Here is a 13,718-nt window from a genome sequence, read left to right on the forward strand (position 1 = left end):
TCCAGCCTGCACCAAACCCTGACCTTGAACACTTCCAGGGATGGGGCAGCCACAGCTTCTCTGGGGCCTCAGCACCCTCACAGGGAAGAATTTTTTCAAATATTTCTAAATACAGCTTCTGTTTCCAAAGGAAACCCCTTTGATGCCCAGGAGTGTTTGCTGGAGCTGTGAGCAGTGAGTGTGGCTGATGATCTTTGAGCACATGGGGGCTGGTGCCTGCCTGCTCTGCTCTGCTTTCATGCTCATTTAGCTCTATTGATTCCAGTGGAATTACACCAGCAGATGATTGGGGTCACACAGTAATAAATAATTTCTTGGGTTTTCCTTGGCCTGGAAGTGGTGCAGAACTGATACTGTGTCATGCCTTACATTGGTTTTATGCTGGGTAAAATTCATCTGGCATGCAAATTGTACATATGTTGGGTTTGTTTGGCTCTCTGAAAAGTGTGCTTAATGGCTGCCTATGTCATGTTTTTTCTATAAAAGATGGTTGCTAGTGGTGAAAATAAAGACAGAAGTAACTGATCAAAACCAGGCAGGACGATTGTGCAGGTTGGACAGGTGGGATGATGTGCAAGGTCAGTGCTTTGGTGCTGTTGTTCAAAAGAGAGATACCTCCTTCCTGTGATCTGATTTAAAACTTGGGAGAGTTCTGGGTTACCTTTACATTTTTTCAGATCCTGCTTTGTTGCATGATGACTTTTGACCTTTACAAAGTGGTTACAAAAATCAGGCCAAGACTCCTTGTGTCAAACTTGAATATCTTTAGGAGTAAAGGTAAATCAATGACTTTATCATTTTACACTTTATCATTTTACACATTCCTCTTCCATAAGATTGCTCTTAGTGCTGTCACTGTACCAAATGAGTTGTTTTGCCCTCACAGTCACTCAGTCAGGTACACACCCTGCCTGCTTTTCACACAGTGAGAGGGAGAACTCCTTGTGTTGTTTCAGTTCTTCCCAGCTGCCCAGTGAAGTGAAACTCTTTATAGTGCAGTTCCTCACTTGAACTTCTTCTTGTACTCTCTTGATCTTACTGTGTCCATGCTCTCTCAGGAGACATTCTCTTCCTCAGGGTCCTTGTTAGCTGGTTAAAAGCTCAAATTTCAGTTCTGTGTTGTGTGAAGGGCATGTCCCATCCATATTCCCCTTGAGGCTGTTGAGGTTAGATGCCTGTGACTGAATTGCTGTTGGAAGATGTCATCAAGTCACACAAATGAGATGGGAATCACCTCTGAGTATTTCAGGGAAAGAACTTGTTTCTGCAGTCATGCTTCATGTCACCCCAATGTCACCAAAGCCTTACTTTGGGATGGCTCTCAAAGGTGTCAAGTTTGACCTCGATGATCTTGAAGGTCTCATCCAACCTTGTGATTCTGTGACCTGCAGTATTACAGGTCACAGAATTAGGTGAATTAAGATTAAGATTGAATTAAGATTGGCTCTTAATCTTGTCCATCTTTGACAAAAGAAAAGGAGGTGATCCTGTCATGTCAAGATGAGTGTTTGGACTTTACTTCACAAGCACTGACATGTAATACACTTCTAGGCTGGAAATGTACTGAGCCAACCATTGAGAACTTCTGTTTGTTGGCTTATTTTTTTCCCTTAACACTTCACAGGACATAGTTGATTTATATATCCAACTATGGCTGAGGAATCCATCCAATTCTGTAATTTGGATAGAAATTCAAGAATTATTTCCTGGGGCCATTCTGATTTAGATCTCTGGTCACAAACTAGGTCTGACTCTCAGCCTCCTCTGGCAGCAGCCGCTCTGTGTGGCCACTGCTCATGGCAGCTTTGCTAAAAATGTATTTGGGAGTCATGAACCATCTCTCTGATTACTGCTGCTGCTCTCACCTCTGCCTCCACCTCCCCTTGGGGCTGCTCTGGCTCCATACAATCAAGCATGAAAGTCAGGTAGAAGCCAAGGGCTTTGCTGCAGCCTGAACTGGTGCAGCACTGGGATTCTGTGGTTGGGAGAGAATTTACCTGATGTCAATACATTCCATTTTGTGTGGAGATAGAAGGGGAACAGGGAATGAATGAATCCTTATGGGTACCATGGGGGCAAAACAGGTCTGGTTCTTTCTGGTGGACCCTCCTTGTGTGCATTCATCCAGGGGGTGCCTCTCAGAGGACTTTCTGTTTCTAGTAGGTTCTCAGGTGTTGATGAAAAGTAAATAATTGGAGGAATTCTGTCCCGTTCACTCATTCTGAATAGTGCCCTGTTCTGCAAATACTCCTGTGGTTTTTCCAGAGGATTTCTCCAGCGTGGAGCAGGCATGAGGCAGGGTGGCAGCACACAGCCCTGTCAGGGGCACAATGGATTTTCCCATGTTGCATTTGGGATGTGCCTCAAGCTCTGTGTGTGTTTGGAGCACAGCTGTGCTTTGTGCTGCAGGGGCACAGAGACTTTGCTGCCTTCCAGAAGTCACAAACCAATGGCCAAGTGAGGGGTGGGGAAAGGAAAAGAGTGACAGTGAAAGGAAGTGATTTGCCAAACTTCAGATTGATGCAATTCAAACCAGCTTTCCCCAACTCTTGTTTTGCAACCAACTCACTTCCAGCCCATTCCCCTGTAAATAAAGGTCTTAATTTTAATCTAAAGGTATTTATGGGAATTTGTTGTGCTTGATAAATGCACTGCACAACAGTCCTACTCTAAATGTTCATCCTCTTTCTTGTGGGGTATCTCAGCTGTATTTTGTTAAGTTAAATTGTACCAGTAGAGTGTTAAGTGGTAATTATTAAAAAATTTAAGAATGCAGAAATTATTTAGCAAAGTTCATAAGAAATTGTGTTCTTATGGAGTGTTTGTTGGTTTTCACCAAATTATGGATAGTAAATACAATGAAGCTGTGTTAAATATTGGTGTTATCATGGAATGGTGTTGTGAAAGGAAAAAGCAAATGCTTATTATGGAAGTTTACAAAGCACATTTGTGTGGGAAACTAATGCTAATATCCCACCCAACTGAACGGTATAATGTGACCTTTGGATTTAGCAGGATTCAAAGTTGAGACCACTGAACTTCATATGCTGCTCTTCCCAGTTTTGAATGGGTACAGTGAACTATGAAATGATAGCCCAAATAAATAAATTGGCTTCTGTTTACCACATGAAGGAATCAGATTGGGAAAACAAAATCTGTTTACTAACAAATGTAGTTCCATTTTCTGTGAATTAGCCTGAATACTGCTCTGCACAGCAAGAGCCTTTAGAGGGACAAGATGAGAGATGCCTTCCATGAGCAGTAACATTTCCTGCTCAGTGCATGACTGAGAGATGCCTGAGGCTGAGGGTTGAGCATTGGCCATGGATGATTTTTCCCTTTGTGTTCTGCCTGTACAGCCACAGAGATTGGCCTGAAAAGAAAGAGCAACAATAAAGCCAGATGAGTAGTGCATATGTTAATTGTAGAGAGTGGTGTTCATCCAAGCCTGTGGTACATGTGGGCACGTTCAGCTGGCATTTTTGCTGATAGTTAATATTTTATGTTTCTGATGCAAATCTTGGTACTTCCATGTAGGTGAATGTGTGCATGAAAGGTCTGTGGAAGCAGCTAAAAGTATTTCCTTGCATATTGAGGCATTAACTTGTACATCTTCTAGTTTCTGTAGTGTAAGTCTTCCACAGGAATGTCACAGACTGTTTGAAATGACATTTTTAAACTGTGGATTAGTGGAAGGAGAGCTTGGTGACAATGCTGGGAATGAGAAAAGATGGAAGCTAGAGCTGCTTGTTCCTCTAATTTCATTGAAGGATATAAAAGCACAAACAACTTTTCACACCATAGTTTTAGTAGTAGTGATGAATCTCCATTTGAAAAGCCCTAGGTTTGCTTTTGAGGAGCACTTGGGCACTGGTGAGCTTTTTAGGACAAGATTAGTCCCTAGGGCTGGGTTGGAGGAGGGTACATGATCTCCAACAGCCTGTCACACCTGTGTGCTCACTGGTTCCAGGGCCTGCTGGCCTTGCTGCCCTGAGGGCAGATGGTTGAGCAGGACCTCTCCAGGAGCTGGCCAGAGCAGCAGAGATCCTGAGGATCCTTAGCTCTGCTGCCATGGAGCTGTACTGGGAGCTGCAGGATTGTCTCTGTGCCTGAGAAGAAGTTCTGAGCTCCAATTCCCAATGTAAGGACTTTATCTGTCACATGTAGCATGAAAATGACAAGTTACCATAAATATTACTGCCACAGTGTCTCTTAAATTTGTGCCAATCACCAGGGAGTCACAGAATGGTTTGGTTTGGAAGGGACCTTAAGCATGATCTCATTCCAACTCCCTGCCCAGAGCAGGGACACCTTCCACTGGTCCAGGTTGCTCCAAATCCCATCCATCATTCTGCTGTTACAGCTCAGTGACAACAGGAGCAGCTGCTTCAGGTTGTCAGGTGCAGCTGATCTGGAATTTGAAGCTTTGCTCCATAGTGCTTGTTAAATGGAATTTCTTTGGAATATACCACTCCAGGAGCAGATACTTCCATCAAATTAAGTACAGATGTTTCTATAACTTGTCCCAGACTCAACTAAGTTGATAAATACATGTTAAAAATAATGTCCCTATGGATATTGCAAAGGAGAAGAGGGTTATGCCCCAATATTAAGTAGCTGATGAATATGTGTTAAAATGGTCATGAATTTCATGTCAACATTCACAGGACTGTCTTATGCTCCTCTTTCTACAACTGAGGGAGATAAGACCTCAAGAACATATTGCTATTTTTGGAAACAAAGATTTCTTTGGAGGAGACTGTTTCCTGTCTTTGCAGCCAGAAAAAGAAAAACATTTGACAAGGTTTTTTGCAAATGTTGCTGAAAAAAATGAGGAAGAAATAGTGTTCTCTTATTTCCGTCTCTGGTGTGCTTTAATCACCAGCCATTATTTTAGAAATCACTTGTAACAAAAATGGAGATAAGAGTTTGAATTGGAGGATGAAGTACTGTATTTTTATTTATTATCAATGTGAGCTGGGAGTACTTGTTACAGAAGCCAAAGGTAACTATTTTGTCAGTCTGTTTTATTATCTCACATGTACATAGAAAAGAGAATAAAGCACCCTTGCCTTAGATATGTTTTTTGACAATTCTTGAAAAGGATGTTGTCAAATGAACCATATGCTATGCATATAAATTAAGACTGTTTTTATGATTATTTCTAATACAAACATCCTATAAGTGTACAAGTCTTTAGTTTAACCATATAATCAACTCCTGTTTGTAATAACACAGCCTTGTTTTTCTTAAACAGCCTTTTGTAAAAGGTTTCACAGGATCAGTTTAGACAGAGCCTAAGCAGCCCTGTTGTCATGCTGGGAATTTACATGTTTCAGGCACTTATTTAATTTAAAATTGCCCAGGAACTCCTCAGCAAAAGCACTGGAATGTGTTGTCCTTCATTAGATGCTTTTAGCAACATCTTTTCTCCCGCTTCTCTCAAAAGATCAGGGGAAAAAAAAAAGATAAGATGCATCTTCTAACAAGCTGTTGTTGTCTGCTGGGTGAGCTCTGGGGCTGTGTAAACCCTCGTGCATACCAAGGAAGTTTTGCAAAAATATCCTGCTGCTCCTAATTGTGGCAGTGCTGGCAGGAACAGGCTCTGCATTGTGGGACCCTCGCTCGCTGCTCCCGGCGTTTTGATCAACACGGGTGAAATCTGAGCCCAACAAAAGTCAATGAGAGGTTTGTCTTTGATTACACAGCAGCCAGGGTTGCTCCCCAGCTGTTCCAGACACAGGCAGCATCCTAATGAGGAGAGCACACCAATCCCTGTGGCTGCATTTGCAAAGGGAAAAGCTCATTCCTCGAGCTGCGAGCTTTTTGAATATAACAAAAGCTTTCAAAAAGTTGAGTTAATCCACAGTCCTCACATGAGCGAGTTAATACTCTGGCAAAAGTATCTCAAGTCTTAACAACTGAATTTTGGAATTCCAGGAAGAATTTCTTCGTGGAAAGGGTTGGATTGGGCTGTCCAGGGAGGTGGTGGAGTCACCATCCTTGGAAATGTTCAAGGAGAGACTGCACGTGGCACTTGGGTGTGGTTGAAATAATGATGGTTGGTCATGAGTTGAGCTCAGACTTGGAGATCTTTTCCTAAAAATTGATGATGGTTGGTCATGAGTTGAGCTCAAACTTGCAGATCTTTTCCAAACTGATCTGTGAATTCTCCTGAGATCACCTAAAACCTGCGTTATTGTGTTAATCCTATAAGCTGGAATGGATGGAGTTGTCCAATGAAAACGTGGCCATTGTGGATTGTTCAGGGCACCCTGGGACACAATGGGCTTTAACACAGGGAAAAAGGACAGTTGTGGATGGTTTGAGTTTGGGCAGTGCTGCTGTGCTTTAAGCCATTTAGTTGGTTTAATAGTTCAATAAAATATCGCTCAGGGAAATCTTAAAGTTGACACAGTGTTTGCCAGCCAAAGACTGCAAAATACAGACTTCAAGATGATTTAGGGGGTTGACTTAATGAACACTAACAACCCCAAACTTTTCACTTTACTGTGTTTCTAATGTGTTTTTAGAATTCTGTGGATATGGGTGAAAAGTCTGGAGTAAATCATGGCGTGTGAGCCACCAACACTGCTGCTAATGTCTCACTGACACACTTGAGGCATGATTTATTAATTGACTATCTCACTCATTCTAATTTGTTTTAAACAGCCTGATTGTGGCCATTAATTTGGACCCATCCAGTTTGGAGGGGAAAAAAGAAATATTGTATCAATTACTCTAAATTAATCATCGTGTGCTGCTGAAATGCCTGTGACTAAGAGTAGTAGCTTGCCATAGGATCTTGTAAATAATTTGTTATGTTTCCATTTGCTAAATGTTCAGGTGTAGAACAACAATTATTTAACTTGTTCAAAGAAATTTATTTCAATTAGAGCTTGTATCTTCAAACCTTATCAAGGAGCAGTTGAACTTAGAGTTATTTTTGCTAGGGTTTTGGAGGGGAGGAGGTGAAGGTAGAGGACATTTGCTGTTTAAGAGGATTGTAAAGGAAATGAGTTTGCAGAAGTTGAAGATAGTGCATGGTTTGAGGAAACTGGAGGCTTCCTGTATGACTTTAGGCAGATCACTTGACCATGGTGCCTTGACTTTTCTAAGCCATAAAATTGGGGCAGTAAAGAAATATAAATAGTTGGAAGGTCCCACTTATTTGCTGTATTTAAAAATGAATTTTTGGAAGGCAGGAATTACCATTGGAGGGCAAAGATTTGCAAAACCAGAAGTGCCTTAGCTCACAATAAGGATATTATATGGGACAACACAGCAAGAATTATGGGTTATATAAGAATATTTAGAAATTGGTTGAACTAAAAAAATGAAATGTTTCCTGAACTCTTCAAGATGTAATACACCTGTATTTATCACCATTTAATATTTTACTGTTTAATAATCTTCAACAATGCTCATTTTACATTTCAGCATTCCAATTGTGCAGAAGAGTTTTTATAAAAAAAATTAAAAAGTATCAAAATGCAGCAAAATCTGAACTGGATGCAGTCTCACTGCTTCTTGCATGTACTTCCAGAAGCTTGTGCAGCTTATTTTACAGAGATGACAAATTTGGAAGTAACAGGGATGGCTTGTTAAAATGACATTATTCAACTACAATGGTTTAAAAATACACGTCCTGTTATCTGATGGGCTTTTGTTTCCAAGTTCATCCTTCAGCTCCTCTCTGCAATTGTTTCCTGTTAAACAAACCTGGCATGTTGTTTTCCTGAGGTTTATGGGTCATTGACAGTATTGGGTTTCACACAGTCCAGCTGCTCCCAAATCAGGTCCATCCTACCCCAGCAAAGTGGGGAGCACAGAAATGGGGGCCGGTGGAAGCAGGGAAGGCAACATGAATCCATCAGAGTCATTTTATTCCCAGCTTCACTGTTAAAGCTTCCATGAATTTCATGCTCATTAGCAAAACGTTGAAAAATGTAGTGTTAAATTTCAGTTGTTCCTTGGGACTGTTTTTGTTGCTCCTTGGGACTGTTTTCCTAAACTCTGATGACAAAAGGCTGAAACGAGGAGCCGCTGGCAGGGAAGAGGCAGCATCTGTCACACACGGAGTTGAAAGGACTTGGGGATCTACAAAGGGAACTGAAATCAACTTGGAGCCTTTCCCTGCCACCCAGCAGTTCCACAGTGATGTCAGGGGGTTTTAATGTCACAGTGTGGTGAGGCAGTGTTTGGAGAAGGTCCCTGCTGTCCCAGCAGTGCCAGGCTGTCACTGCTCCCCCTCCATGGCCCAGTGGCCACACGTGCTCCCTGCTCAGAGGGCAGGAGCAGAGCCAGAGCTGAGCATGGCCTGTGCCAGGACGGAAAACATTTCTGCCACTGGGCCTCTCTTGTCTGCTTTAAGAATTTTCATGTGGAGGTAAGCACCATCCAGACACATCCAGCTGTAGAATGTCCCTGTGCTCAGTTCCAGGTGAGCATCCCTCCTCAGCACAGTGTTTGGGACTACCAGGGCAGCCCTGGTGCTGTTCTGTTCTTGCACACATGTTGAACATTACTGTGATTTTTAAAGCTAAATGAGCCTATTGGACATGGCATGATAGAGAATTGCAGTTTGGGGCTTTTTGGTGTCGTGTCTGATAGAGCCAGAATGGCAGCTCTGAAATGTCCCTCATTCCCCTGACACAGGAAAATACCAATTGTGGTAGTGGAAGATGCAGGAGACCAAGGAGCTGCCAATTGTAAAATGCTTGCAGGCAGATTTTTCTAACTGTGGCATTTTGTAGCAGGTTAATGATCTGGAGTGGGAGCTTTTTTTAACCCAACAAACCATAGGTATCACATTCCTTAAGATTTATGTAAAATCTGATTGCACTTGGGCGTGAGAGCACATGAATTCTAGTGGCATTATCTGGCAATATCTGACCTTTATTTTTCAAGTTTACTTTGTGACACCATTCCTGTATTTGACTAAAACTAATTACCAGTAAATAATACAAAAGAAAGGCCTCTCTCTTCCTGTTTCAGTTTGCTTCATTATTTATTTTACAGGGTGGTGTGTGGAGGGGAATAACCTGTTGTAGCAGTCAGCTGGGTCTGCATTCACATTCCTGCCCAGAGCTGGGCCATTGATTTACAGAATGATCTGGAATGAATTGCTTATCTTGAGGGAAAGCCAGGCATATGGAGGAACAGCTTGCCCAGAGCAGCTGTGGCTGCCCCATCCCTGGAAGTGCCCAAGGCCAGGTTGGACAGGGCTTGGAGCACCCTGGGACAGTGCAAGGTGTCCCTGCCATGGCAGGGGGTTGGAACAAAGTGTTCTTTGAGGTCCCTTCCCACCCAAACCATTCTGTGATTCTACAGAGGGATGAACTCTAATACAGATAAGACTCTTTGATAAAGAACATTGTGTAAAGAACTGTTACTTAAACCAACTGCAGTTTAGATCCAAAAAGCACGTCAGGAGAGGAGTTCCTTGTTCAGCTGCCATCTCCATTTAAAACTTGAGTTACACCTCACTGTGAGCACACACTCACCCCCAGTGTGTGGGAGAGGAGGGATTCTGGAGGGACCAAAAACCTCTTTAGAGGCAGGAGCAGCTGGCTTTGACACACAGCTAGTAACTAGGAAGAAGAGAGGTTTTTTGTTGAGTCTGAATGAAAATCAGGACAAACATCAGTTGTTAGAATGTGCCAATCAAGTGCATCTCGGTAAATTCATGTAGAGAGAAATTTTAATTTAGAGCCAGTGTTCAGTCTGTCACCAAAGAAATACTCATCAGATAAAAGTGCTTCAGATCCCATGATATGGGAAACCAATAATTATGAGATACAGTGAACAATACAAGGTAGAATTGCTAAAGGGATTAATTAGCTTTAGTCGAACTAACCACTATAATTGATGCAAATATCCATCTGCAGCCTGCTGAGACATTAGATAGTCATCACACACCTGCTCAATTCACCAGCCTTGCAGAACACAGCTGTCAGAATGATTTCTGGTTGGGCTTTTTCTTGAGCATACTTGATTGTTTGTTCTTTTGTTGTTCAAAATGTTTTCTTTTCTTTTTCTAAACAGCACTTCCATGATGGCAGAAAGGCACAACAACACATTGAAACTTGCTGGAAACAACTTGAAGCAGTAAGTGGCAAATTCCTCGGATGTGACATTCAAGTCATTTATATATTGTTTTCAAAGAGATGGTTCCAAATGTTTTATTTGGAAAACAAAAGGTATATGGGTAAAAGTTGTAGAAATGGGATTTTTAAAACTCTGCTGTCTTAAATACACTCACAGTCCTGAAAAAAATCTGTTTTAACAGAACATTTGGCTTCTGTGGGCTCTTTGTCTATCACAGGCAGCATTTCACTTGATATGACTTGAAAAGTGTGCTAAGCATTGCTGAAACTGCAGAGTCCCTAAGGGTCCTGCTCAGATATTCCACTGCCAGTTGAACAGCTTCATAATGTGTGAATAAATTGAACAGGAACATCTCTTGGGCCAGGTGCTGCTTCCCAAAAGTAAATATACATTGGGATTGTCATTCATGTGATGAATGAAAAGTGAGGCTGAAGTACAGGAAAGGATAGAAAAGGAGTTATCAATAACCAGAAATCCTACTGGCAAATTTGTAAATCTTAGTTACTCCCCATTCATTTACAAAAATGAAAGGGTTAAGTGTTGGAAGAGAATTATTCCATTTACTAGAGTGGAAGTGATGCTAAAAAGGAAAAATACTGAAATATGAACAGCCTGGATAATGGAACCAAAAATGTGCCTCTGGTAACTCCCTTTTGTGAAGTTCATAAATATGGAAATGTATTCCAGTGTAAACAAGAGAGCCCTAGAATCCTGCAATTGCTACAACAGATTGTTTTAGTGGCAGGCATGAATTTCAGGCAGATTTTGGGATCTTTTTCTTCCCATAATGAAGGTTTCTGGTTTTTCTTGTCAGAGTAAAAGGAGATTTGAACGGGATTGCAAAGAAGCTGACCGAGCACAGCAGTATTTTGAGAAAATGGATGCTGACATCAATGTGACAAAAGCAGATGTTGAAAAGGTGAGCTGGAGGGTGGAGTCTGTTTGTAAACACGGATGTGATAGGTTTATTGCCTCAATCCTCCTGCTAGGATAAACCCTGTGAGGATTAATGCCTTACTTGAGTCAGTCTGCTGGTTAATTAAAACCTGGGAGATCTCTGCAGACACCTTTATTTATATAAAAACTCTAAACAGACAGAGTCAGGTTTTTTTAGTGGGTGGTATCTCAGTTTAACAGAGCTGATATGGTTCTAAAGGAGTTTATGCAAGCTCAGTTTTGACTAACACCCCAGGTTCTGTGACAGCCAGGCTTGTGAGGGCTCCCTGAGGGCTGATTGCAGTTTCCACACATTTTCATTCCCTCTGTGATCCAGGTAGAACCAAATTTCTTCCCCTTGCAGCAGCACTTCAAAGATGTCCCAATGTCATTGGATGCAATGAGGTATTACCAGACTTGTTTTTCATAGTTGTAGGTTTAGACAGGACAGCTTTCCATGCGATGCAGGATCCTGGAATCCATGCTTGTCACAGATGGCACAAGGCTTTTATTTTCATTTCTCAGTTGCTGGCTGGTTGCAGAATCATTTGTGGCTTTTTTACAATGATCCCCACTCAGTGAAGCTTTTGAACTAATGCTTAATTTTAAACATCCAGTCCTGTTTCAGCACATCTGTCTGGAAATACTTTCTCTCTTTAGTTTGATTCAAAACTGGATGTGTGAAAGGATGCTTATAGTTTAAATTTTACTGGTCCAAGTCCAATACCTCTAACTTAAGGAAGCAATGAAGAGGAAGAAAATGTTTTAAATAGCTTCTGTTTTTGGAGTTACACATTTGCTCAGAAGATGCACTGATGTAGATCAGAAACACCACATTACAACATGTAAGGACAGTTTTGTCCTCCTTGAGTTTGAGTCAGACAGGCACAAAATAGCCAAAACATTTGAAAATGTTTAGTTCTCAAAGAAAAAAAAAAAAAAGGAACCAAAAGAGAAAGGGAAAAGTAAAAGCTGAAGCTTAAAATATGCCAAATGTTTTGTTGCAGGGACAGGAAAGGAAAGTGAATTATAGGTAAGAAATCTTTCTAGTCTGAGGTCTCCTTGTAAAATGTAGGGTTTGCTTCTCAAGAGGTCTGCTTCATTCTATTCTAAGTTACTGCAGTCCTGTGAAGATATGAAATATAAATTTCCCTTTACATCTGTGGGATCTCGTGTTTCTGCTGTGCTGAGCATCAGGACATTGTGTGGCACAGAGCATCAAGGATGCTCTTGGAAATGAGTACAGTAAATCATAAACAAGCCCAGAAAATTTCCCCCAAGTGCTATTGCATATCAAAGGACAAAATACCTCTGTGGTCTTGTAATTTGTTTGGCTCTTAGTTGCAAATTCACCATGTAGATTTGATCCTTTGTTGCCTCCTGGGTTTGCCAGGGCACTTGACAGATGAATGCATGTACAGATTGTTAAAGATGTAGAACCACATGTGGGTTTTTCTAACAGAGAGGGATCATCTCTGCTTTATCTCTGTAAAGTGATTTTAGAATACTTCTTTCATAGATAAAATTAGGGCTTGCCCTAGATTTTTTTTTTCCAAAGCTGAGGTCATGTCAAAGGGATACAAAGACATGACTTACTGTTTGAAATGGGGGACTGCAACTCCTCATTTCTACATCCCTTTCCAAGGCTGCCCTTTTCTGGTCAAATTAAAAGGTGGCATATTGGTGATGTATCAATCTAGGAGTGTTAGGTAAATTCTGGGAAGCAATTTCCTACCCTGGTGCTCTTTCCCCTGTCAAGTGAAGAAGAGAGGCTTCCTTTTTAAATTCCTCCAGCTTTTTATTGTGTGAATTTGTAAATTATTTATTGCAAAATGTGGCTCAGTGGTATCTTGAAAGAAAAATCTGTTAGTTATGCATGTTGGCAGCTCTCAGGAGAAGGCATTACTCCACTTTCCAGGCAGTCAGCAGAGTAGATGGGAGAAGGAAAAGGTTATCAAAATGAGTGGAATGTGAAATAATATTACTGAACAGAGAGAACAGTGTTTTCCAAGTGCATGTGTTAAAGTGGGTTCATCCATGTCAGGCTGTGAATAATGCCCTTTCTTTGCTCCCCCCTGCCCGTGTGACTGGGAGGCTCTTGCATAACTCCCTGTGCAGAATGGGATATTGTTCCACAGCCCTGCTGCTCTCCCTGCCTCTCTCCAGGGGATGCAGGAGCTGCTCAGCTCCAGATGAAGGAATAGGATGACTTCAACCTCCTCATACTGCAGCACTTCTGATTTCTCCTACTCTTTATGGATTGGCTGCTGCACTCCTACCCCTAAAAGCTCCCAGAAATCCACCTGGCCAGGAGAATGGGCAGTCTGGCTGTGTCTGAGCTCTTCTCCTTGGCAGAACAAGGTGCTCCTCAGGCACTGGGGCTGCTTGCCCTCATTTCTTTGGCTTGAGATTGACACCTTGGCTGCCTCAGCTTGTACCTGCCAATGTGGAGCTATTTTTTGCATCACACATGATAGAGTGGATGGCATTAATGAAATTAAAATTCTACAGTGATCACAATGACACACTCAGAAGAGAATACAGCTGCAATTTCCTAATGCTAAGCTGTGTGAGGTTCTGAAATGCTCACGTCTCTTCATCTTTCAAGTCTTTGTAGCCTTTGACAACTGCAGCAGGAAATTCTGTGCCAGAGCTGCCATCTACCAGCACTT

At 41.7% G+C, this 13,718-nt stretch overlaps 1 protein-coding gene across 19 annotated transcripts in view; it reads left to right on the plus strand.

Annotated features, from left to right (window-relative positions):
• The window catches only part of FNBP1 (formin binding protein 1), a 92,924-nt gene that overhangs the window by 38,890 nt on the left and 40,316 nt on the right, over positions 1-13,718 (plus strand). For all 19 annotated transcript variants that reach the window (XM_054284036.1, XM_054284034.1, XM_054284038.1 and 16 more), the window contains exons 5-6: positions 10,048-10,110; positions 10,925-11,029. In XM_054284036.1, coding sequence (XP_054140011.1) covers positions 10,048-10,110; positions 10,925-11,029 — 168 coding nt within the window. The remainder of the gene's footprint in view (positions 1-10,047; positions 10,111-10,924; positions 11,030-13,718) is intronic.

This window comes from Melozone crissalis, unplaced genomic scaffold, assembly GCF_028551555.1.
Source record: "Melozone crissalis strain CALT ecotype California unplaced genomic scaffold, PUWL_Pcris_2 ptg000041l_1, whole genome shotgun sequence".
Lineage (NCBI taxonomy): Eukaryota > Metazoa > Chordata > Aves > Passeriformes > Passerellidae > Melozone > Melozone crissalis.